Raw genomic sequence first — 27,927 nt, forward strand, 5'->3', positions numbered from 1 at the left:
ATTTTTATTTTTTATTTATTAAATCTTTAAAGTTTTTTTTTTTTTTTAATAAAACACACACTTTGAGGAATGCTTTAAATTAAATATTGTATAACTAATGAGAATTTCTAACAATGTAGTTTGGAAAAATAAAAAAATAAAAAGCTTTAAAGAAAACCTGAAAGCAGGTATAAAATATCCCAATTAGAAACAGTTATTACTTAATTTTTTTTTAAATGTTATTTAAAAAAATATTTAAATGCATTTATAATTTGTACTTCTGTCTGATCTTTAATTTCTTTTATTATTTATTTATTAAATCTTTAAAGTTTTTTTTTTTTAATAAAACACATACTTTGAGGAATGCTTTAAAATTAAAAATTGTATAACTACTGACAATTTCTAACAATGTTGTTTGGAAAAATAAAAAGTACAAAGCTTTAAAGAAAACCTGTAAGCAGATATAAAATATCCCAATTAGAAACAGTTATTTACTTCATTTTTTTTTTAAATTTTATTTAAAAAAAAAATATTTAAATGTATTTATAATTTGTACTTCTGTCTAAACTTTAATTTCTTTTATTTTTTATTTATTAAATCTTTAAAGTTTTTTTTTTTTTTTAATAAAACACATACTTTGAGGAATGCTTTAAATTCAATATTGTAGAACTAATGAGAATTTCTAACAATGTAGTTTGGAAAAATAAAAAAATACAAAGCTTTAAAGAAAACCTGAAAGCAGGTATAAAATATCCCAATTAGAAACAATTATTTACTTCATTTTTTTTTAAACGTTATTTAAAAAAAAAAAATATTTAAATGTATTTATAATTTGTACTTCTGTCTGTTTTTATATTAGCCTCCCATAGCTCTCTGTACAGATTGGGGGAAGGAGGGGCAGGAATGTAAGCCAATCAGGTTATACTACATGGCACAAGAGCTTTCCGATAGGAGAAGGACACTCGGACCTCGTCAGGGTATTGCTGCTCCTTCCCGAGCCAAACACAGGCTAGGCAGTCCTTGTGGCAAAGCTAGTTTGTTTTACTTAGAATGGAGAAATAAAGGTCAGGCCATGGCTGTGCAGTCTGGTAGGGGTATCTGGATTAGAAAACTCAGGGCAGAATTTTTCCCCAGCACATGCTAGAGCAAGAATCACTTCCTTCATATCATTTAGGAATAAAAGGCACCATGGGCTGAAATTTTGGGACCCTGCAAGTTCCCTTTTTAAGGCAAGCGAGCATCAAACACAGACATTACAGATCTAAGCCAATCAAAAACTCGTTGGGATTTCATATGTGAGAGGGTCTTTGTGGTTGGCTGTGTTTGGCACCAAGAGCACAAGTCCCTACCTACACTCCAGCCCTGCTGAAACACTGCCCCCCTCTGTTGAGGCCAAAACCTTCACCACCTTGTGCCCTGCTCCTCGCCATAGGCCTCCACATAACGTTCCCAGCCATAGACCTTTACATCCCAAGGAAAAAAAATGTCCACACAAGAAGTCATTTTGCTGCACTTTACGGGTGGTATACAATCCGGAGTCACTTGACATTACACAGTCAATCACATTTTGTGGACGGTCCGCATTAGTAACAAGTGAAAGCATGTGCCCGGGGTCATTAGTACTCACAAGATTGTGCTCTCTGTAGTTACCTCCTTGCATAGGTGTGCGCCCCAAAACTCAAACACAATGCGTGTGGGTATTTGTATATATACAGTATATATATGTATATATATATATATATATATATATATACACAGTATATACAGGGGAGTGAGAGAGGGGGGCTAAGAGAGTGGTGAGAGAAGGGGGTGAGAGAGAGAGAGAGAGAAGCAGAGGGGAGAGAGGGGGTGAGAGAGAGGGGGAAGAGAGGTGAGAAAGGGGGTGAGAGAGGGGTGTGAGAGATAGAGAAGGAGAGGGGAGAGGGGGTGAGAGAGGGATGTGAGAGGGGAGGATAGAGAGAGAGAGGGTAAGAGAAAGAGGGGGATGAGAGAAAGAGAGGGGGGTGAGAGAGAGGGGGTCAAAGAGGGAGAGAGGGGGGAAGATAGGGGAGAGAGAGAGAAAGAGAGAGGGGGTGAGAAAAAAGGGGGTGGGAGAGAGAGGGGGAGAGAGAGAGAATGGGGTGACAGAGAGGATGAGAGAGAGGGGAGAGGTTAGAGAGGGGGTTTAAGAGAGAGGGTGGTGAGAAAGAGAGGGGGGAGGGAGAGAGGGGGAGAAAGAGAGAGGGGGTGAGAGAGAGAGAGACAGGGAGTAAGAGAGGAAGAGGGGTTGAGAGAGAGAGGGTGCTAAGAGTGGAGAGAGAGGGGGATGAGAGAGAGAAGGAGAGGGGAGGGGGTGAGAGAGGGGGGAGAGAGAGAGGGGGGTGAGAGAGAGAGAGAAGGAGTGGGCAGAGAGGGGGGTGAGAGAGGGGTGTGAGAGAGAGAGAGAGAGAGAGAGAGAGAGAGGAGAGGGTAGGTGAGAGAGAGAGAGAGAAGGAGTAGGGAGAGAAGGGGTGAGAGAGATGGGTGTGATAAAGAGAGAGAGGGAGAGGGGAGGCGAGAGAGAGAGGGGGGTGAGAGAGAGAGAGAGGAGGATGAGAGAGAAAGGAGGATGAGAGAGAGGAGGATGAGAGAGAGGAGGATGAGAGAGGGGGAGGTCAAAGAGGGAGAGAGGGGTTGGGAGAGAGGGGGGTGAGAGAGAGTAGGAGAAGGGAGGGGGTGAGAGAGAGGGGGGAGAGAGGAGAGGGGAGAGAGGGGGGTGTGAGAGAGAGAGAGAGGAGGATGAGAGAGAGAGGGGGTCAAAGAGGGAGAGAGGGGGTGAGAGAGATGGCAGAGAGAGAGAAAGAAATAGGTAGAGAGAGGGAGGTGAGAAAAATGTGGGTGAGAGGGGGGAGAGGGAGGGGGAAAGGTTAGAGAGAAGGGGGTGAGGGAGAGGGTGAGAGAAAAGGGAGGGGTTAGAGAGGGGGCTGAGAAAGAGAAGGGGCAAGAGAGAGAGAGAGAGAGAGAAGGGGTGACATCTCTCCTAGGGACCCTTCAGAGAAGAAACCTCAGATAGGTATCTCTCAGCCTGACCTAAAAGGCCTTTTACAATCCACCCCAGCCCCCACCTCCATAAGGGTCAGAAAGACTACAACCGGCTCTTCCTGCTTACAGGTCCACTCCAACCGGCCTCATGCCCTGCCCAGGTCCTACATGTGCTGGTTACATCCACATAGGTGTGGGGTGTTTAGCTTCCATGCCCCAAGTGTATGTGTGCTCTCCCTACCTGAATTATATATATATATATATATATATATATATATATATATATATATATATATGTATGTACTGACTCCCCTCTGACATCACTGTAGGATGGCTCTACCTAAAAGGGGCCTAACACCTGGAGGCACTCTCTGCTTTAACCAGACACTATTCTGGTACATGGCCACCTAGTGGTAAAGTAGCTCACTGCACCTACCTGCACATAGCCCTACCAACAAGAGCTTTTTAACACTTCAAAATAATTGATCCCCATCACTGGTGTCAGTGACAGAAAGATTGTCCCATCATTGGCGTCAGTGTAATGAATAGTGCCCTATTGTTGGTATCAGTGGTTACATTTATGAACCATCATTGGTGTCAGTGGGAGGAATAGTGCCCCATCATTGGTGTCAGTGGGAGGAATAGTGCCCCTATCACTGGTATCAGTGGGAGGAATAGTGCCACATCATTGGTATCACTGGGAGGAATAGTGCCCCATCATTGGTGTCAGTGGGAGGAATAGTGCCCCATCATTGGTGTCAGTGGGAGGAATAGTGCCCCATCATTGGTGTCAGTGGGAGGAAAAGTGCCCCATCATTGGTGTCAGTGGGAGGAATAGTGCCTTATCATTGGTGTCAGTGGGAGGAATAGTACCCCATCATTGGTGTCAGTGGGAGGAATAGTGCCCTATCATTGGTGTCAGTGGGAGGAATAGTGCCCCATCATTGGTGTCAGTGGGAGGAAAAGTGCCCCATCATTGGTGTCAGTGGGAGGAATAGTGCCCCATCATTGGTGTCAGTGGGAGGAATAGTGCCCCTATCACTGGTATCAGTGGGAGGAATAGTGTCCCATCATTGGTGTCAGTGGGAAGAATAGTGCCCCATCGTTGGTGTCAGTGGGAGGAAGAATGCCCCAAGGGCCAGGTAAAGGCAAGCAAAGGGTCACATCTGGCCCCTGGGCCACAGTTTGGAGACCCCTATCATATATTATAGCTCATAATGGGCTCAACAATACAGTAATGGAATAATGCTGGCAGTATGGCAATCAAATTATTATGGCTCATGAAGAGCATGTGGCTCATAGATCTTTCTGGGTAATTCCTTATGATGGAAGGGGGTCATAGTTGCCACTCAGGCTGGACTTCAAACCTTTCTGCCTTTGTTCATCTACATCTACATGGGGGTGATAGGATAAGTAGTTTACAAAAAAAAAAAAAAAAGTTGGCAAAGTTTTTGCTTCCATGTCATTCACAGGAAGTGACGAGGATACGGCATTTCTGACAAAGACAACAGATATTTTCTATGCTTGACTACAATGTTTTTAGCTTGAAATATAAAAACAAATGCAGCCACCTCAACTAAGGACCAGTAAGCTTTACATTAAAATAAATACTTAATTACAAAATAATATATTAATGTCTAATAGTATTTTAAATAACATTTAACAATTTATCAATAATAATCAACATCAAAATGGAAGCATCTACAGTCATAAACCTTTATACTTGTCATTATTAAATCTTTAGTGCACCAATTTTAGCCATTAGCAGGCTAAGTCATATGGAATAATAATAATAAAAAAAAAATAATAATAATTTTTATTTCTGTTATTATTATTTTTAGCATTTATTAATAATACTAATAATAACAATAATAATACAATAAAAAAAATAATATTTTTATATCTTAATTTAAAAAAATGCTATTTGACTTTGCCATGACTTTTCTCATTTAACCCTATATTATAATAATTATTATTATTATTCAAAAAAATTTGAAATTATTAATTTGATACTTGTATTTTAAAAATAAATGACGCTCCCCATTTAAAAACTATATTATTTATTATTATTTTTAATATTCAATTTACTATACTGCTATTTTTTTAATTATTATTATTATTATGTTTATTATTATTATCATTATTATTATTTTTATAAATGAATCAGAAACTGTTATTATGTTGCTATTTTTATTTTAAAAATACATGATGCTCCCCATTTATAGACTATAATATTTATTATTATCAATATTGTTGTTATTATTTTATTTACTATACTGCTATTTTTATTATTATTATTATTATTGTTAATATTAATATAATTATTAATGGTATTTTTATTATTATTATTATTATTATTATTATTATTATTATTATTATTATTTTAAATGAATCAGAAATTGGTATTATGTTGCTACTTTTTTTTAAAAATACATGACGCTCCTCATTTAAAGACTATATTATTTATAATTATTAATATTATTGTTATTATTATATTTACTATACTGCTATTTTATTATTATTATTATTATTATTGTTAATAATATTATTATTTTAAATGAATCGGAAACTGTTATTATGTTGATATTTTTATTTTAAAAATACATGATGCTCCCCATTTAAAGACTATATTATTTATTATTCTCAATATTATTGATATTATATTTACTATACTGCTATTTTTTTTATTATTAATATTATAATTGATTATTATTATTATTATTATTTTAAATGAATCAGAAATTGTTATTATGTTGCTACTTTTATTTTAGAAATACATGACGCTCTCCATTTAAAGACTATATAATTTATTATTATTAATATTATTGTTATTATTATATTTACTATACTGCTATTTATTATTATTATTATTATTAATATTGTTAATAATATTATTATTTTAAATGAATCATAAACTGTTATTATGTTGATATTTTTATTTTAAAAAAACATGACCCTCCCCATTTAAAGACTATATTATTATTAATATTATTGTTATTATATTTACTATACTACTATTTTTTTATTATTATTATTAATAATAATATTTTAAATGAATCAGAAATTATTATTATGTTGCTACTTTTATTTTAAAAATACATGATGCTCCCCATTTATAGACTATAATATTTATTATTATCAATATTGTTGTTATTATTTTATTTACTATACTGCTATTTTTATTATTATTGTTATTAATATTAATATAATTATTAATGGTATTTTTATTATTATTATTATTATTATTTTAAATGAATCAGAAATTGGTATTATGTTGCTACTTTTATTTTAAAAATACATGACGCTCCCCATTTAAAGACTATATTATTTATAATTATTAATATTATTGTTATTATTATATTTACTATACTGCTATTTTATTATTATTATTATTATTATTATTATTATTATTGTTAATAATATTATTATTTTAAATGAATCAGAAACTGTTATTATGTTGATATTTTTATTTTAAAAATACATGATGCTCCCCATTTAAAGACTATATTATTTATTATTATCAATATTATTGATATTATATTTACTATACTGCTATTTTTTTTATTATTAATATTATTATTGATATTATTATTATTATTATTTTAAATGAATCAGAAATTGTTATTATGTTGCTACTTTTATTTTAGAAATACATGACGCTCCCCATTTAAAGACTATATAATTTATTATTATTAATATTATTGTTATTATTATATTTACTATACTGCTATTTATTATTATTATTATTATTATTGTTGTTAATAATATTATTATTTTAAATGAATCATAAACTGTTATTATGTTGATATTTTTATTTTAAAAAAACATGACCCTCCCCATTTAAAGACTATATTATTATCAATATTATTGTTATTATATTAACTATACTGCTATTTTTTTATTATTATTATTATTAATAATAATATTTTAAATGAATCAGAAATTGTTATTATGTTGCTACTTTTATTTTAAAAATACATGATGCTCCCAATTTAAAGACTATATTATTTATTATTATTAATATTATTGTTATTATTATATTTACTATACTGCTAGTTTAGGTAACCTGAGAATGTTTATGTCCAAATGACTATTCATTGGAGAACAAAGTGAAAACAATCTCTCCTTAAAAGATAAAAAACTGCCCACTTGAGAATGGTAAGGGGATTTTATTTCTTTTTTTTTTTCCCCCTGGATAGTTGCCAGAACTAATTCACAAGCCATCCAAATTTACGTACCGTCTACCTCAGCGTTGAGACCTTTGACGGAAGCTGGACAAGAAATGAACACGGAGAAGAGTATTAGATCAATGCTCTCTGGACCTCGCATCAGATTTTATGAATGTGATTGAATAATGTTCCTTTATCTGCTCACCACCAATAACGGCTTCAAATTCTGTCAACTCCTGGAAAAATTTCGCCAGATCAGGCTCCTGTAACAGGATCTGTTCCACAAGGGCATGCATCAAGGTGAACCTCCTCTCTTTACTAGCGAGCTGGGCCATCTACCGGTAGAAGAGAATCATCATTGACAGACCAGGCTATCAATCTATGAGCCACACAAGTATTGGAGAAGACTGGGCCTATCAGTTATTGCTCAACATGACAGATAAAACACTTCCATCTGGCATTCGTATTTCCTCAGAGGATCTCTTTTTGCACACAGCGTGTTAAAAGAGACGTGGAAGGATGAGAATTTTGAACTATAGAACTTTAAATACTATTCACACAATAACAAAATGTAATAAAATATGGACGAAATGGAATAAAACATGAACGTTGCAGGGTTATTGAGTTGACATAACGAAACCCACATTCACGAGTCAAGCTAACAACCTATTGAATAAAAAGATAATACAGTGATAGATTCTATCAGGTTTAGGAGGGGAATTTTGGGGAAAGGGGAAGTAATCTTGCACTATACATTACCTGAGCAGAGGGAATTTGTTACTTTTTAGAAAAAAATTGTGGTAGCCTCAAATGAACACCCAACAGGAGTGACAACTAGACCACAATCCAGTTCTAATATACTCTATACATAGAACACTACACCCCCGACATGACCCACCACTGGACATGACCATAATACAATTCTATTACACTCTATACATAGAATACTACACCCCCGACATCACCCACCACTGGACATGACCGCAATACAATTCTATTACACTCTATACATAGAACACTACTCCCCCGACATCACCCACCACTGGACATGACCATAATACAATTCTATTACACTCTATACATAGAACACTACTCCCCCGACATGACCCACCACTGGACATGACCACAATACAATTCTGTTACACTCTATACATAGAATACTACACCCCCGACATCACCCACCACTGGACATCACCACAATACAATTCTTTTACACTCTATACATAGAATATTACACCCCCGACATGACCCACCACTGGACATCACCACAATACAATTCTATTACACTCTATACATAGAACACTACTCCCCCGACATGACCCACCACTGGATATGACCATAATACAATTCTATTACACTCTCTATACATAGAATACTATACCCCCAACATGACCCACCACTGAACATCTATACATAGAACACTACACCCCCAACATGACCCACCATTGGACATCTATACATAGAACACTACACCCCCAACATGACCCACCACTGGACATTTATACATAGAACACTACACCCTCAACATGACCTACCACTGGACATCTATACATAGAACACTACACCAACAACATGACCCACCACTGGACATGATCATAATACAATTCTTTTACACTCTATACATAAAACATTACACCCCCAACATGGCCGACCACTGGACATGACCATAATACAATTCTATTACACTCTATACATAAACTACACCTCCAACATGACCCACCACTGGACATGATCATAGTACAATTCTGTTAGGCTCCATACATAGAACACTACACCCCCAACTTGGCCCAGTGCTGGACATCTATACATCAAACACTACGCCCCCCAACATGACCCAACACTAGGCATGACCATAATACAATTCTTTTACACTCAATACATAGAACACTACACCCCCCAACATGGCCGACCACTGGACATGGTATTTTTACAATTCTATTACACTCTATAAATAGAACACTACACCCCCAACATGACCCAACACTGGACATGATCATATTACAATTCTATTACACTATACTGTACATAAAATGCTACACCCCCAACATGGCCCAACACAGGGCATCATCATAATACAATTCTTTTACACTCTATACATCTATACACCTCCAAAGTGACCCACCACTGGACATGATCATAGTACAATTCTGTTAGGCTCCATACATAGAAAGCTTCACCCCCAACATGGCCCCCCGCTGGACATCTATACATAAAATACTACACCCCTAACATGACCCAACACTGGGTATTAGGGATGATCGAACTTTTGAAAAGTTTAGTTCGACCAGAACACCCGAATTTCCCGAAAGTTCGGTTCGGATTCCAGAACCCCATTGAAATCAATGGGACCGAACTTCTGGAATCAAAGAACACAATTTTGAAGCCCTAAAACCCAATAAATGCCCCTAAAAAGTGCCTAGGGTTCTGGGTCATGCCCCAGGGACTATGAATCAGGCAAAAAAAAGTTCTTAAAAATTGTCATTTTTGATATATATATATGTATATATGTATACCCCTAACCCAGAATCTGCATAGTGGGGTCACCCTGATATGGCAGAGTTCGGTCACCCTGACATGGCAGAGTCAGTTCACCCTAAACTACACTATGGTCACCCTGACATGGCAGAGTCAGTTCACCCTGAACTACACTACGGTCACCCTGACATGGCAGAGTCAGGTCACCTAAACTACACTACGGTCACCCTGACATGGCAGAGTCAGGTCACCCTAAACTACACTACGGTCACCCTGACACCTAAAGCTATCCCTACAAAAACTAGATTTTTGAATCTAACTATAGTGGTATATAGTACCCTAACTACACTGCGTATCCCTTTCCTCACACTCATAATTGCAAAATGACACTGGAGCTTTACAAGCTGCAGAAGAAACACAAATGCTCCCATTCTCTTCCACAGCCTCTGTATTACAGTGCTAGAGTTTTGGCGGGGCTATGTTATATACTGGGGGGCGTATAAGGGGCGTATTCACTCCTGATTGGCCTCTGGACCCCGTAGTCACTCCAATCACATTTTACTGATGTTTCTGGGCCAATCATGGGCTTTTAAAGCACAGTTCATGTCCCATTGCATTTTGGGCGGTTCTGGTGGCCGAATTCCGAACTTTTACCACAAAAAGTTCGGAATTCGGCCGAATTTCGAACACCCAATGTTCGGGTCGAACCCATGGTCGACCCGAACCGTTCGATCATCCCTACTGGGGATGACCATAATACAATTCTTTTACACTCTATACATAGAACACTACACCTCCAACATGGCCGACCACTGGACATAATCATAATACAATTCTATTACACTCTATACATAAAACACTACACCTCCAATGTGACCCACCACTGGACATGATCATAATACAAATCTATCACACTCTATACATAGAAGTACACCTCCAACGTGACCCACCACTGGACATGATCTTAATACAATTCTATTACACTCTACAAATAGAATGTTACACCCCCAACATGACCCACCACTGGACAAGACCATAATGCAAGATCATGTTCGATACTATCAACCTCATTGAAACAGCTTAGATATGTGACAAAGCTAGAATTTTTATTATTGAAGATATATTCTCTCTCTTCATCAGATGAAGCAATTGTAACTGAGGGCTTCCTGCTGGGTTGAGCCTTGTTTGTGAAGGAAAATGATGCTTAATTACTGTTCAAAGTGCATTATCTGCAGGTTTCCGAGTCTTTGATGTGTCCAGTTTTAATTAGGTGATATTAAGTTGGAAACAAAAAGGCTTGATGGTCAAGTTCCATACTTTACCGTTCTATTTCTCTAAATATTCTACTTCTCTAAGTGACTCTACGAGCTCCATTAATTATCCAAAAATAAATTCTCTTAAATAGAAGAGGTATTGTACTCCCCTCTCTGTTGGCCCATGTCTCCTACTTCCCCTTTATTCCTTGCGACAGAAGAGGTATTACACTCACCTATCCGATGGCCTGTGTCTCCTATCTTTCCATATCACCATCAGAATTTTAGCATTTGATACTTCTTCTACTTTTGGATGCCTCTACTTACCCCCGCCCTGTGATCCCTACATCACTGATAAGTTCTTCTGAGTCATTGCTAAATAAACATTACTTGCTGCATTTCCCATTAAAAATATTCACTCACCGGCCACATTATTAGGTACACCTTGCTAGTACCGGGTTGGATCCCCTTTTACCTACAGAATTGCCTTCATTCTCCGTGGCATAGATTCAACAAGGTGTTGGTAACATTCCTCAGAGGTTTTGGTCCATATTGACATGATAGCAGATTTGTCGGCTGCTTAACCACTTAAGCCCCGGAAGATTTTACCCCCTTCCTGACCAGGGGGTATTTTGCGATTCGGCACTGCGTGACTTTAACGGACAATTGGGCGGTCGTGAGACGCTGTATCTAAACAAATTTGGCGTCCTTTTTTTCCCACAAACAGAGCTTTCTTTTGGTGGTATTTGATCACCTGTGCGATTTTTTGATCATGCGCTATAAACAAAAAAAGAGCGTAAATTTTGCAAAAATAGCAATATTTTTCACATTTTTTTATATGAAATTCCCCCCCAAAAAAATGTAAAAATCTAAATTTTTTAACATTTTCGGCCAATTTGTTTTATGCTACCTATGTTTGGTAAAAAAAATCGCAAAAAGCGTATTTTGATTGGTTTGCGCAAAAGTTATCACGTTTACTAACAAAGGGAAAGATTTTTGTCATTTTTGTTGTTTTTTTTTTAACGCTCAATGGCGGCGATCTGCGATTTTTTTTGCGGTACTGCGACATTGCGGCGGACAGATCGGACCCTTGACTGACATTTTTTACACTTTTGGGGTTACCAGTGACATTTCTACAGTAATCAGTGCTATACATATGCACTGTTACTGTAAAAATACACTGGCAGTGAAGGGGTTAACTTTTTTTGAAAGGGCGGGGCTATGTGTGTCCCTAGGGGCATGCTTTCTACTGTGATTGGCTGTGGCTTCCTATGTATGAACAGTGATCAACGGTTCTACATAGTAGAACCGTATGATCATCCTTCATACACAGGGGAGAATAACAGGCAGCTTGTTTACACAAGCTGCCTGCCTCTCTCCCCCGACGATCGCCGAGTGACCGGCGGACATCGGGTCCTGCCGGTCACACGCGTGGGGGGGTTCGTGACCGCTCGGGAGCGGGAGCGCGCCTCCGGGGGCGCGCGCTCGCTCCCTAAACCCTCACAAGCTAGTGATGTAGACCTACGTCACTTTGCCTGTGAGGGGCTGACTGCCGACGTAGATAGGCGTTAGGCAGTCGGCAAGTGGTTAAGGTGCTCTATTGGGTTGAGATGTGGTGACTGTGGATGTCATTGGAGTACAGTGACCTCATTGTCATGGTGAAGAAACCAGTGGTGAGATGATTGGAGCTTTGTGACATGGTGCATTATCCTGCTGGAAGGAGCCATCAGAAGATGGGGACACTGTAGTCATAAAGGGATGGACATTGTCAGCAACAATACTCAGGTAGATTGTGGTGTTTAAACCATGCTCATTTGGTACTAAGGGGCCCAAAGTGTGCCAACAAAATATCCCCCACACCATTACACCACCACCACAAGCCAGAACCGTTAATACAAGGCAGGATGGATCCATGCTTTCATGTTATTTACTCCAAATTCTGACCCTACCATCTGAATGTCACAGCTGAAATCGAGAATTATCAGACCAGGCAACGTTTTTCCATTCTTCTATTGCCCAAATTTGGTGATCCTGTGCAAATTGTAGCCTCAGTTTCCTGTTCTTAGCTAACAGGAGTGGCACCCGGTGTGGTCTTCTGCTGCTGTAGCCCATCTGCTTCGATGTGTTGGTATTCTGCATACCTTGGTTGTACCAAGTGGTTATTAGAGCATGGCCTAGTTCACACCTATGCATTTTTTAGTTCGTTTTTAGCTTTGCAGAAACACTCTACAGTCCATTTAACATGGTTTCCAATGGGTCACATTCACATTTGTGCATTTTTATTGGAAAGGGCCAGGGACTTTCTTCTGTTTGTTTGGTTCCATAGACTCAATGGATCAAAAACGTGTATTGAAAAATGCAAAATGCACCTGAAATATGTAAACTGCAACCTGCATAGGTGTGAACCAGGACTTACTGTTGCCTTTATATCATCTGGAACCAGTCTGCCCATTCCCCTCCCCTGACATCAACAAAACATTTTCCTCTACACAACTGCCACTCACTGGATATTTTTTGGATCATTCTCTGTAAACCAGAGATGGTTGTGTGTGAAAATCCCAGAAATACACAGACCAGCCCGTCTGGCACCAACAACCATGCCACGTTCAAAGACATTATTTCCCCTTTCTTCCCCATTGTGATGCTCGGTTTGAACTTCAGTAAGTCGTCTTCACTATGTCTAGATTGCTACATGCATTGAGTTGCTGCCATGTGATTGGCTGATTAGCAATTTGTGTTATCAAGCAATTGAATGGGTGTACCTAATAAAGTGGCCGGTGAGTGTTTACAGATCCAATGGCAAACCCAAACCATAAAGTGACCTATGCTAAAACGGAGGCAGTAAATGGCTCATCTTTGCACAGCTACAGGGGGGATATAGAAACATAAATTCAAACCCATGAACATGCATCTGGCAGTTAGAGCCGTGGAGGTATCATAAGAGAGCCCAAGTCAAGAGACAAACGACCAGTAAACATACAGTATCTCACAAAAGTGAGTACACCCCTCACCGTTTTGTGAGTGTACAGCTTGTATAACAGTGTACATTTGCTGTCCCCTCAAAATAACTCAACACATAGCCATTAATGTCTAAACCGCTGGCAACAAAAGTGAGTACACCCCTAAGTGACAATGTCCAAATTGGGCCCAATTAGCCATTTTCCCTCCCCAGTGTCATGTGACCTGTTAGTGTTACAAGGTCTCAGGTGTGAATGGGGAGCAGGTGTGTTAAATTTGGTGTTATCACTCGCACTCTCTCATACTGGTCACTGGAAGTTCAACATGCAAAGAATTCTCAGAGGATTTGAAAAAAAGAATTGTTGCTCTACATAAAGATGGCCTAGGCTATAAGAAGATTGTCAAGACCCTGAAACTGAGCTGCAGCACGATGGCCAAGACCATACAGCGGTTTAACTGGACATTTTCCACTCACAACAGGCCTCACCATGGTCGACCAAAGGAGTTGAGTGCACGTGCTCAGCGTCATATCCAGAGGTTGTCTTTGGGAAATAGATGTATGAGTGCTGTCAGCATTACTGCAGAGGTTGAAGGGGTGGGGGTCAGCCTGTCAGTGCTCAGATCATACGCCGCTTACTGCATCAAATTGGTCTGCATGGCTGTCGTCCCAGAAGGAAGCCTCTTCTAAAGATGATGCACAAGAAAGCCCACAACTAGTTTGCTAAAGACAAGCAGACTAAGGACATGGATTACTGGAACCATGTCTTGTGTCTGATGAGACCAAGATTTAGTTCAGATGGTGTCAAGCGTGTGTGGCGGCAACCAGGTGAGGAGTACAAAGACAAGTGTTTCTTGCCTACAGTCAAGCATGGTGGTGGGATTGTCATGGTCTGGGGCTGCATGAGTGCTGCCAGCACTGGGGAGTTCATTGAGGGAACCATGAATGCCCACATGTACTGCAACATACTGAAGCAGAGCACGATCCCCTCCCTTCAAAGACTGGGCCGCAGGGCAGTATTCCAACATGATAACGACCCCAAACACACCTCCAAGACAACCACTGCCTTGCTAAAGAATCTGAGGGTAAAGGTGATGGACTGACCAAGCATGTCTCCAGACCTAAACCCTATTGAGCATCTGTGGGGCATCCTCAAATGGAAGGTGGAGGAGCGCAAGGTCTCTAACATCCACCAGCTCTGTGATGTCATCATGGAGGAGTGGAAGAGGACTCCAGTGGCCACCTGTGAAGCTCTGGTGAACTCCATGCTCAAGAGGGTTAAGTGAAAACAACAAGCAAACACAGGGAGCAAATTGTTTTCAGTGATTCCAGACTACCCTGGTCATTCAAGGGGCAGCAAGGCCGAAGCGTTTTCCTGGGTTGCCGTGTCGATAGCTCCAAAAACAGCTACAAGATCCTAGCAGAGGTGGACAAAAAGATTATACAACAGGGAACTGGTGCTTTGCACCAAAAATTTATGTGCTGCTCAAGAGGGTTAAGGCAGTGCTGGAAAATAATGGTGGCCACACAAAATATTGACACTTTGGGCCCAATTTAGACATTTCCACTTAGGGGTGTACTCACTTTTGTTGCAAGCGGTTTAGACATTAATGGATGTGTGTTGAGTTATTTTGAGGGGACAGCAAATGTACACTGTTATACAAGCTGTACACTCACTACTTTACATTGTAGAAAAGTGTCATTTCTTCAGTGTTGTCACATGAAAAGGTATAATAAAATATTTACAAAAATATGAGGGGTGTACTCACTTTTGTGACATACTGTATATTGATGCTACGAAACGCGTAGAACTGAAAGCTTCAGCAGTTCCCAGCAGCTGACATCAATATTTGAATTAGGGAGTTTTTAGAAGTAATTGCATATGGAGTAATGGCTAGTTGATTTTTTTTGTAAGGGTAATCATTTCGCTTTCACTGCCTTGGGATAATGTTGTGTGGACGTTTCCCGTATTGTTGGAGCTTGGTGGAGCCTCGTGTCTTAATTTGGCACTTCTCATCTGCTGAGATCAGGCTTGCTCCATGTAACTTGCTGTGAAGATATATTTTTCTGTCCCCCGCGTGCTCACTATTTTCTGAGATCCCTTCGCCGTTGGGGGGAACTCCACAGGGAAGCGTGTTGGGGGGGAAAAACTGATTTGGTCGGTGATTCTCGAAGTGATGAATGAGGTATTAGCAGTGATACCGCAAAGATCCCTGCTGTTCCCTCACCGCCATAAATCACTCATACATTCATAAATAGGAACCACTCTCAGACTGCATTAGGCAGGCGTCTATGGAAATGGAATGAAGCAGTTTTCGTTCTTGGAATTCACGGACATTCTGCATGAATACAACATCAGAATTCAGAGCCAATAATAAAAGAAGATCTCTGAATTACTTAGAAAATGTGATCAAATCATTGAAGCAGTTTCCTGTTTTCCCCTTCATCAACATACTAATAAAACTTCTAAATAGAAGCTTTCCCTTTTTATTGCATACCTTATTTTAGATCCAGTGACATCATCATTGGATTCCTGTGTTTCTCTCTGCAATGCAGGTAGATCATGGCTGTTTGGGGGGGGGGGGGGGGGCTGTTAGGGTGCAATGCATAGCTTCCCGAAAATGGGTGGATGTCACTCTGGAGGAGTAAGCGATCCTAGGCAGGCTGTATGTTAGTGCAGACCGCCCTATGTAATGCCCTGAGCTTCCATGTTTGAAAGAACTGGAATCCAATGAATGAAAGGGTTGGACCAGGGACAGTCAGGTTGGGGAGGAAAGGGGCGCCCCCCCACCCCCCCAAGATGTATGAGCATTATTTGTCAGCAACCCCCCCCCCCCCATCCCCCACCCCCCTTCAAGTTGGGTACTGATCTGCATAATTGCATGATTACCCTCTAAGCATAAATTCCACCTCCTCCCAGTACAAATCCGCTCCCCTGCAGAAATCTCCCCTCCCAGCACAAAGCTCTGCCCCCTCCATCTCCTAAATTCCCCCAGCACAAATGCACCCCTCAAAAAAATCACCCCTCCTAGCACAAATTGTCTACCCATCAAATTTCCCTTCTGGGTATACATCCTCTCCCCCCCTACTCCAAAACCCCCTACTAGCACACATTACCACCCCCCCCCCACATCCCATAGCACAAACACCCCCCAATCATCCCTTCTAGCACAAATCCCTCTCCCCACAGAAAAAAAAATCTCCTCCTCTCTTCCCCCTCTACGAATATCACCTCTTCTAGCACAAACCCCTCAATTCGATCCTCCTAGCACACATTCCCTTCTCCCATCTCCCTCCCTACACAAATGCCCCTGAATCACCACTCCTAGCACACACACACAGATTTCCCCTCCTAGAATAATTCATACCCCCTGCTGCTCCCCAAATTCCTATTCTCATCACAAGTCCCCCTGAATCACCCCTCCTAGCACACACCCCCATATTTCCCCTCCTAGAACAATTCATACCCCCTGCTGCCCCCAAATTCCTCTTCTCATCACAAGTCCCCCTGAATCTTTACTCCTAGCACACACCCCCAGATTTCCCCTCCTAGAACAATTCATGCCCCCTGCTGCCCCAAATTCCTCCTCTCATCACAAGTTTCCCTGAATCACCCCTCCTAACACACACCCCCATATTTCCCCTCCTAGAACTATTCATAACCCCTGCTGCCCCAAATTCCTCCTCTCATCACAAGTTCCCCTGAATCACCCCTCCTAACACACACCCCCATATTTCCCCTCCTAGAACTATTCATAACCCCTGCTGCCCCAAATTCCTCCTCTCATCACAAGTTCCCCTGAATCTTTACTTCTAGCACACACACCCAGATTTCCCCTCCTAGAACAATTCATACCCCCTGCTGCCCCTAAATTCCTCTTCTCATCACAAGTTCCCCTGAATCACCACTCCTAGCACACACACAGATTTCCCCTCCTAGAACAATTCATAACCCCTGCTGCCCCTAAATTCCTCCATTCATCACAAGTTCCCCTGAATCACCACTCCTAACACACACCCCCATATTTCCCCTCCTAGAACAATTCATAACCCCGCTGCCCCCAAATTCCTCTTCTCATCACAAGTTCCCCTGAATTACCCCTCCTAGCACACAACCCCAGATTTCCCCTCCTAGAACAATTCATACCCCCTGCTGCCCCTAAATTCCTCTTCTCATCACAAGTTCCCCTGAATCACCACTCCTAGCACACCCCCCCCCCCAGATTTCCCCTCCTAGAACAATTCATAACCCCTGCTGCCCCTAAATTCCTCCATTCATCACAAGTTCCCCTGAATCACCACTCCTAGCACACACACACACACACACAGATTTCCCCTCCTAGAACAATTCATACCCCTGCTGCCCCTAAATTCCTCTTCTCATCACAAGTCCCCCTTAATCACCACTCCTAACACACACACCCAGATTTCCCCTCTTAGACAAATTCATACCTCCTGCTGCCCCCCAAATTCCTCCTCCCAACACAAATTCCCCTCCTCCATCAATCTCCTTGCGGTGCACCCCACCTCACATGATACCACAGTGCCCTGGGCAGCCACTTGTCCAGGCCCGGAGGGCTAGATCAGCCTTTGTCAACCTTTTCAACATGGAGGAACCCTTGAAATAACTGTCCGGTCTCAGGGAAGCCCTATTAAAAATGACCCATGTTCATTAGTGTGATGGTCATTGGGAAGAATTCCCCCCTCACAAGTAGCTAAAATGATCAATGGTGTCAGTGGGATCTTATCTGAGAGACAGAAATTGCTCTGATGATAGAGATGTCCTTCAGCCAAGAAATAAGGCAGGCACTATCTGACTTCCTCGAACTTCGAATGCACCATGTGAAAAGCTCACAGTGTGCAGTGAAATCAGAGTAAGCAATTTTAGTACAGGTGAGGAGCCTGTATAACTGTGCAAGACTAGAGGGGAAGCTAGAGTTCAAATTTAAAGTGTATTTAAACCCCACATTTTTTTTTTAGATTTGGATGGAGTAGAAAAGGGTTAAAAATCAGATTTTATTGGCATCTTGGAGATTTCACTTCCTGTCCTCATGACACAACAGGAAGTGAGATGACTCCTGTGACGGTACTCACCGTCACTGGGAGTGAAAGGCAGATACCTAATGGTTTGGATTGCTTCAAATGGGTTCTGTGTTTACAATTATGATAATGTGTATTGAACTTCAATGTCAGAGACAGGCTCTCCCTGTTGTCTGTCTATTGAGATGTGATGTGGATTCTGTTAAGCCGGTCTGTCCCATTGTTAATTGTTAATGAACTCACATATTGTTTCTGTCCAGATAGCTAGATAATTAGTTCAGGTTAATTCTATGTCTGTACACAATTTCATCTGCATATGATAATGTAATCAGGCAACCCCTGACCTGTGTGTGGTAATCTGATCAGGAGGGGGATGTGCTCATGTGTGTATAAATTGAGTGTGAAACTGTTCAATAAAGGAGAAGGTTCCAGAATAAGCTAAGTTGTCGGCTAGCTTTGTATGGGGGCAGCTGTAAAATCTGATATCTATGTTCACGACTGGGAGGAAGCCGTATACTGATGGAAGTCGACAAGTACAGTGTGGGTTGCAGTTCCGGTACAACTCCCTTCAAAGTTCTCTCTTATAGGTCACCGAAAAAAGCATCCTCACTTCCTCCTTTCCTTTGCCGGTAGCAACTCAAAATGTTGGATTTCCAATCACTTTCTGCCCTGGTGACAATAGTCAACAAGACAAATAGAGAGGGATAATATCCCCAATGTGGGTTTACTTTTCCCTGCTCCATCCAAAATGAAAAAAAAAAAATCCCCGGCTTTAGATACACCTAATGAACACATTAGAATGTGTTCCTCTTTACATTTCTGTAGATGTACTTGGCCAGGCCCGTATCTTTTTTCTATGAGTGTTCTGTTACTATATTGTCCCCTAGTTAGTAGAACCTCCATATAATCCTTAAAAAGGACCGCTCCTGACAAAGTCTTTAGGAGACGGAATGCGTTGAGTTGAACAAAGCTTAGACGTTAGCATGCATGCAAATGACTGATGGTCCATAATTTAGGGAGGACTAAGCGGCTGATCCCTAGTGTTGGGTTGAGCACTCGTGTCTTGTAAAATTGTTTTGTGTCAATTTTATAAAAGAAACTTTACTCCAAAGACATGCTGGTAGGTTAATTTGCCCCTGGCTAAATTGGCCCTGGTATGTGTATGTGTATGAATGTGAGTTAGGGACCTTAGATTGTAAGCTCCTTGAGGGCAGGGACTGGTGTGAATGCACAATATATGTGTAAAGCGCTGTGTAAATTTACGGTGCTATAAATAATAAATAGAAAATAAATACTCTCAGGATTTGCCCTTAGCACCCTTTTTAAAGGATGAAATAGTGACTATTAATCGCTGTATGATCTTCACCTCCATGAGACCCTTGTTTCTGTGCATCCTGGTTACCCTGCTTGACTTCCCATTTGTCAGGGTGCCAGGAAACCAGACCATATGGGGATGCAGGTAAAATAAAGCAGTTTATTGGAGCAAACAACAATAAACGCACAGCAATAGTGAAGGAGTGAGAGCAGGAACAAGCCGGGGTCAAGTCCAGAAGCAGGTAGTCACCCAAGCCAGAGTTGAGTCCAGAAGCGGGTAGTCTGTCAATGCCTTGTTGTCTGCCGATGCCGGGTCGTCTGCCGTTGCGAGGTCAAGAGCCAGGAGAATCTTCGGCCAAGCCAGGTCATACAAGGAGACATAGGCGTGCGCACAGGGTGTGCCAGGTGTGCCTGGGCACACCCTAATCACCCCAGGTACATTACCATTATCACTTTTTGTGCTGGTAGGAAGATGGGAAAAATCTCTCTCTTACTGGCTCTGCCATAAGAGAAGTCTTTAGGCACTTGCCTTTCAATGTGTCGGCAGGGCGATAAATGTGCTCAGGTCATATATACGTAGACATACACAAACACGTGTGTTTGAGCTTTGGGGTGCACACCCTAATTTAATGGGCTGCGCATGCCTATGCAAGTAGAAACACGGAGAACAGAAGGATGCTAGCAGAGATGCACCTTGGAGCACAAACACAAGGGGCAAGGACTGCAACCCATCAGGTTATAGATATAGTCAGGTGTGCAGCATCATCACTGTGCGACCACCAGGCAGCAGGCAAGTGATGATGCAATCAGAGTTCACAAGAGGCAGCAGTCCAAGATGGCTGCCAACAGGAGGGCAAGGTAAGACCTTGATACCGTTGCTGGCTCATCTTGTTTCTGCTGCTTGACTCCCTCCTGATCGTGACCTCAGCTTGCTCCTTGACCTCGCTCCTGCTTGATCTCCTATGTGATCTCCTGTGTATGATCTGGCTTGCCTCCAGACCCTGCTTCTTTTACCAGCTACTCAACTGGACCCCGACTTGTCACTGGACCATGCCTCTGTTACTATTGCCAATCTGTGTATGACCCTGGTCTAGCTCCTGACCACGTCTCTTCCAATCATCTCATATGTATGTCCTTGGCTCAGCTTCCAGGCTTTGTCTCCCTGCCTACTAGCACTAGATTCTTGATATTCTGCCTACCAGATCTACCATCTGGTTCCTACCCTTCACTTCTACACTATCAGGGCACGGGCTGCTGGGCAACATTTGATCATGAGATGTTCTCTTGCCTGCATCTACCATCATCTCTGCAGACCATCTCTACTGATGATCATCTGCCATCTAGGTCCCCGACAACCATGCTAACCTGAGCCTCACACTCCTGTTCTCACATTCAGGTGTGTTTGGGCCAGAGCTGCAAAGGGAGGCCCTCTCATCACTTTGGCCTCCACCAAGGTACATGGCAACCAATCTATTTCTGCCTATATTTAGGCTGTTGGTGAGTCCCTGGAAGGGTTAAGGAGAAAGGATGGGATTATTCCCACAAGCACCGCTTGGCCTGCCTGTTATTTGATGGGTTATTTTGGAATCGGTGAGTTTACCTCCACGCGGGGGATCTATCTGGTTGATGGATATAATCAACACCTTTGGAGGAAGACCCCCCATTGTGTAGAGAATTGGATTGTTGGTCTTGCAGCACATGTTTCTTCACAGGAAAGCTCTGTATTTGGACTTATTGACTTTTGTATCAATGACAAACACTAAATTTAGTTTGCATATGTATTAATAGTTTTTCACCACTTTGTATGCTGTATCTATGCATTGTAAATGTTGCACATTTTGGTGGATTATATGGAGGAACACAGTATATTTTTATTTGCTTTGTGTTAATATATCTTGCTGCTAGTTAAGCATTGGAGATTATATTTACTCCTGCAGGCATGGTAGAATCTCTGGAGTATGTGGAATCTGGGAAGCTAGGACAAGAGGAGACACTGGAATGCTTAAATATAATTTCCTAGTTATTGTAGCGCTTAGAAATAGAAGTGTAGCACCCTCCTAGGTAAGTGCTAGGATTAAATAATTTAGTATTAGTTGTGTTTTTGATAGGTAAATTTAGTTGCCACAATGTAGTCAGTGTGGCTATAATTACTTGGCAGGCAAAAATATATTTTGCTCACTGTCTCACTTTCTACCACCCACAGCTTTAACAGTCAGTCAGCGAGGGCAGCTTCTTTGTGTGAATTATCCATGCAATGTAATCTGTTACAGGACCCATCCCACAGTCCCACATTCTGCCTGCTACTGGTAACTGATTATAACTTTATTATAGAGAAGATCTAAAACAAACATTATAATAAGAAATTATACTACGAGTTACTTAATGCTACAGGAGTTTCCTGTTGATTTTTGTACTCCTTGGACTACCCCTTTAAATTACTGTGTAAATAAAGTAGGACTAGTAGTAGTGTCATGGACTTGCAATAGTGTTTGGCAGCTTACCTGTTCCTTCATGTCTGCATTAGAGGCCAGACTTCACTTCTGGTTTCTTTTTATCATCTCTCCTTCCTGTTCAGCCCCACCCCAGGCCATCACAGGAAGTCTATATTAACCAGTGCACTGCAGGTCTGCTTTGCTTTTTAACAGTGTTTGTTAGTTGTTTCCTGTCTGCCGTGTGCTTGATCTACCTTTCTGTGTTCCGACTTTGGCTTGTCTCTGACTTCTCCTTTTTGCCTGTGACCCTGACCTTTGGCCTGTTCCTTGGTTACCCTCGTCTGCCTGTTGTCCCGACCTCGGCTTACCCATCACTATCCCCTGGGTCCATCCTCACCACTAGAGGCTCTGGTGAACACCTGCTGGGTCTTAGACTCCGCGCCCTGGGGAATCTTGGGCTCGCGTTCCTGCCAATCCGCAGCAGTCAGCTACTGGGTTCACTACCTTGTGGTGCACCCCTGTCTCCAACAGGGTGCAGTCTTCACCTGGCCACAGGTGACCTGACAAGTAGTTAGCTGGACTTGTAATGTTGCAGACGTTTCATTCAAGCCAAGTCTTCAGTTCTAAGGGGTGTCAGGAAGATACCCCAGCAAATAAACAAAACACACTCAAGAAAAGAATGGCCCATGATAGGAAGGCACATTCTACAGGCAAGATGCAGCATTTTTCCTACATCTTAAGGTAGACTTTCTCAACTTTTTTTACCCCTGGATTTTCAGATTTTTGAGGAACTAGAAAATAGATTAGACTTACACCTCATGGTACATTAGCGCCATCAATAATTTGAATAATTAGTTGTTGTTTTTTTGGCGTACCTAGTGTATTTGACACCCAAGGCTGCTAATTTTCTTACAAACATCCTAATCAATTGTTTTCAGTAAAATTCTTGAAATAAATAATAACTGCAGAAAAGAAAGACAGATGTATAAAAAATTGTGGCATCTTCTAACATTAGTGATCAATGTAGAAGTGACCCCTAAAATTAATGGTTAGTGGAATGCCTCCTTGCATTCTCCCCTTACATTGGTGGTTACTGAAAAAAATGCCTCCTTGCAATGGCGGTCAATGTTGGTTGCAAATTAATCCACCAAATAATCCACCATTGCTCACTGTTCAAGAAACCCCAAGCATCCTCAAAATAACCATAGGGATCTACGGAATCCTGGTTGAGAAACATTATTTCGAGGAAAGTGAGGGGCACATTTTGGACAGAGAGGACAGCTGGTTCACAAGAGGCTTAAAAAAGGTCAGCAACGTCAAACTGGAATAGCCATCCCTGAATAGAGGTGGGAGCCTTCAACGACACTTGTGTTCCACATATTTGGTTGTTTTAACATCTCTGCTCCAGTAATTTGACAACAATTCACACCTTCAGCCAAGTGGGTCAAAGGATGGGATTACATCCCAGCACCAAGACTCTCATCACCAAAGATGGGACTACGCAACTAGAACATGGGGGTTCCACAACTTTCACACCTCCCTTCCTGTTCTTGGACAATCAACATCCGCCTTGACACATTCCATTGTGATTGGAATAAAAGTGCCAGTGCAAACACTGTGGATAATAACTGCTTCGGTATCTTCCTGAGACTCATTAGAACTGAAGAACTGGCTTGGAGATCCACAAAACATCTTCAACATTGGAAAACAAGTCCAGTTGAATGTGACCAACTACTGCTAGACCATGACCTGAATGGGACCATAGACTTCTATACCATGACCTGGATCAATGAAAAACTTCACAGATATGAAGTAGGACACTCACTTTGGTGAGGGAGGAGAGTCGGAAGCCTTTTGCCTTTTCCTTGCCGGCGTTCTCATTCAAGAAGTTTCCCAATGCCAAGACGTAGGCCAGCACCTCCAGGAAAGCTTGGCTGCTCAGCAGTTGGCTACATGCTTTGATCTTCTGCAAAAGTAACTGTAGAGGCAGAGTCTGTTCAGTTCCATTCATAACTGCAAACACTGTCACCTAGTTTATTTTACCTAGCATAGAGGACATCGGAAAGGTAGACAAGGCCAATATGACTTCTTTGTTGCCAACATATGGAATCTATAATCCTGTCAATGTTTTTTTTAGATATACAAGTGATCCAAATCCACTCAAAGCTGAACTGCAAGAAATGCATAGGAATCTATTTATAAAACATTCATTAGCTGAAAGTCATAAGCATTCATGCACAGGGCCGGTGCTACCAGTAAGGCGACCTAGGTAGCCGCCCAGGGCGCAACTTAGCAGGGGGTGCCGTCGGAGCCTGGCCCAGGGCAAGTGACTTACCGTAGGTCACTGAAGGGGTTTTAACCAGTGGCGGCCGGCCTATCCATTAGGGGCGCAGGGGCGCTGCCCCCCCTATCCATGCATTCAGCCCCCTAATCTACATGCAGGACGCCGGACGCATGGATTCCAATGACAGTTTTTTTTTTCTTTTTTGAAGTACGTGATTAGAGCCAGAGGCTCTAATAGGCTTCAAAAAAGGGTGGGCTCGGGGCACAGAGCACTGCGTCCTGAGCCCACCCAGTTGTGTGACAATAGTGAATGAATATTTGCTATTGCCACACTGATTTCCTCCCGGCCAATCAGGAAGTGGGTCTCAAGACCTGTTTCCCAATTGGCCAAAGGGGAAGGCATCCTATTGGTGGAGGAGGAGGGAGGAGACGGCCGCCGAGAGGGGACATGGAGGAGACTGAGAGGGAAGCCGTCGCCGTCCGGAGGAACAAAGTAAGTCATCTGGTGCCTTGGGGGGAATATGGTGTGGACTGGACTCTGGAGTGACGGGGCGGTCCGTGGCCAGGTCCTTCTGCCACCCCCCCCCCCCGACCGATGGAGCACCAGCTGCCACTGGTTTTAACCCCTTCAGCATCTTGGGGTGGGGGTGGGAGAGCATATGGGGGGGCGGCAATTTTTATTTTGCCTAGGGCGGCAAAAATCCTTGCACCGGCCCTGTTCGTGCAATCTGAACTACATTTTAGCTTATTTTTTTTTTTAATAAATTAATTCCTCCATCATCAGCACCACCTAGCGGTCAAAATACAGTATGTTTTCTCATTGAAGTATTTCAGAAAACGATACCACATTTTGACCGCTAGACAGAGCTGATGATACAGGCATAGGCGGCTCTCTAATTAGGCAAATTAGGCGATCGCCTAAGGCCTCGCACCTACAGGGGCCTTGCGGCCAGTGGCGGAGCAACAACATTTAGAAGGGCGCAGTCAGGGAAATCTCCCAAGTAAAAGATTGTTTAAAATCCTCGGATATAAAAGTTGCAGCAGTGTGCTGCAGTCCCTTCACTGCGGCTGCCAGGTGCCTGTTGTTCGCTGACACTTACCCCGCCTTCTCTGGCTGGGGATTGGCCGTCTGATCAGGTAATCCTAAGATGTGGAGGAATCGGTGGGCGTGTACCTGCACCAGTAGGAAGTGACTGCCCGGTCAGCTCACTCTGCTATCATCAGTTGTTGCTCTGGGAGGAGAGCTCTGCTCTGGCCCAGGAACATACAGGTAACCAGGCCCTGACTTGTCACTCTGCAGGCTGGTGATAGATTTGCGGTGTCTACTATGCAAAGGGGGTGAGTAGCCCCAGGGAAGTTGTAAGAGTCCTAAAATGGTTGGTGGAGGAGGAGGAGAAGAAGGCCCTGGGTGGCTGGGGAAGAAGGAGAGGGCCCCTGGGTGGCTGGGGGACAAGGAGAGGGCCCCTGGGTGTTTTTAGAGAGGAGGAGAGGCCCCCCCATGATGCCAGAGGCAGTTGCCAGGGAAGAGAGTGGAGCTGAGCAAGTCCTGCATATCTGACATCAAAGCCAAACATGGTGGAGATGGAGCCCTTTGCCCTACACAATGACAGCACCCGAGGTGGAAGGTGAGGGGTAGCGGGGCTGCGACATTATATAGCATATGGACTCTGTAAATTATTGGTAGTTTTGGTTGGAGTTGTCCTTTAGATGTTTAACTCTGTTGTTTTTTCCCCGAGCTGTGAGGGACTGAGGAATGACAGCCCACTATGCTGGGACTTATAGTGCCCTAGAATGTGGAGGACTGAGGAATCCTCAGTCCCTAACAGAGGGCACTACAAGTTCCAGAATAGCAGGCTGCCATGCCTTAGTCCCCACAGAGGGCACTACAAGTCTTAGCATAGCAGGCAGTAGTTCCTCAGTCCTCTACAGAGAGCAGTACAAGTCAAAGCATAGCAGGCTTCCATTCCTCAGGGAGGAATGGCAGTGCACTATACTGGAATTTACAGTGACCTCTGTGGGGACTCAGGTATGGTAGCCTTCTGCAGTGGGACTTGTCGTGCCCTAGACTGTTGTGGACTGAGGAAGGGAAGTGTAAGGGGGTCTCTGGAAGCTCTGATGCATGGGGGAGCTTTGGTGACCACAGAGTTCCCTTTTACACCAGAGTCCCCAGCTTCCCCCCTCAAATCAGGGTTCCCAGAACTCTCCTTACATCAGAGTCTTCAGACTTCCCTCTTACAGTGTAGTGAGTCTGGAGACTCTGATGTAAAGGGGGCTCTGTGAAATTTGATTTAAGAGGGGGGCTCTAATGTGAAGAGGAATTCTGTGGAATCTGATGTAAGGAGGAGATGCTGGGGGGGGAATCTGATTTAAAGGAGAACTCTTATGTAAGGGGGGACACTGAACTTTGATGTAAGGAGGGACTCAGGGAATCATGACCTATAGGGAAATGCTGGGGACTGTGATGTAAGATTAGACATATATATATATATATACATACATACCCGATGTTTAATGATCTTTGATTAAAGAATAATTGGTTAGAGAAAATTCTAGAAAGTGTGAATTCATAGTACAAAGGTTAAGGCTCTTAATATATGCAATTTATACAGTTAATTTTTATTGCTTGAATTATTTTTCCCATTATGGGCGTGAGTGGGGCCTCATGTCCAAGTTTTGCCTTAGGCCTCACAAAGCCTAGAGCCGCCTCTGGATACAGGAATTAATCAATTAGAAAAAAATTTGTAAAATTTTATTCAGTTTGCACAAATGTTTCTGAAGTTTGTGCAACAAATGTTTTAAAAATAGATCTCCTAAAAATCTGACTTCACTGTTACACTAAAAATTGCAATAGTCCTATTCTAAATCTGACTACTATCAATTCTAAAGTATAAATGCTTGCTGTCCTACAGTATTTCATATTCTTCAATAGGCTTACCGGATGCAGATATTTTATAATGCCAGGTAACTCTCGTATTGTTAGCAGAGTATCGAGTCTTGGGCACAGATCAGGAATCTTACACATCTGT

The 27,927-nt window shown here is 42.0% G+C and overlaps 1 protein-coding gene across 1 annotated transcript in view; it reads right to left on the minus strand.

Annotated features, from left to right (window-relative positions):
* The window catches only part of LOC309566842 (uncharacterized protein), a 210,968-nt gene that overhangs the window by 38,109 nt on the left and 144,932 nt on the right, over positions 1–27,927 (minus strand). Inside the window, exons 11-14 of the mRNA XM_082272164.1 lie at positions 27,837–27,923; positions 24,444–24,596; positions 7,354–7,483; positions 7,218–7,250 (exon numbers count right to left, since the gene is read on the minus strand). Coding sequence (XP_082128290.1) covers positions 7,218–7,250; positions 7,354–7,483; positions 24,444–24,596; positions 27,837–27,923 — 403 coding nt within the window. The remainder of the gene's footprint in view (positions 1–7,217; positions 7,251–7,353; positions 7,484–24,443; positions 24,597–27,836; positions 27,924–27,927) is intronic.

This window comes from Pelophylax lessonae, assembly GCF_965119305.1.
Source record: "Pelophylax lessonae genome assembly, chromosome: 11".
NCBI classification, from domain to species: Eukaryota; Metazoa; Chordata; class Amphibia; order Anura; family Ranidae; genus Pelophylax; species Pelophylax lessonae.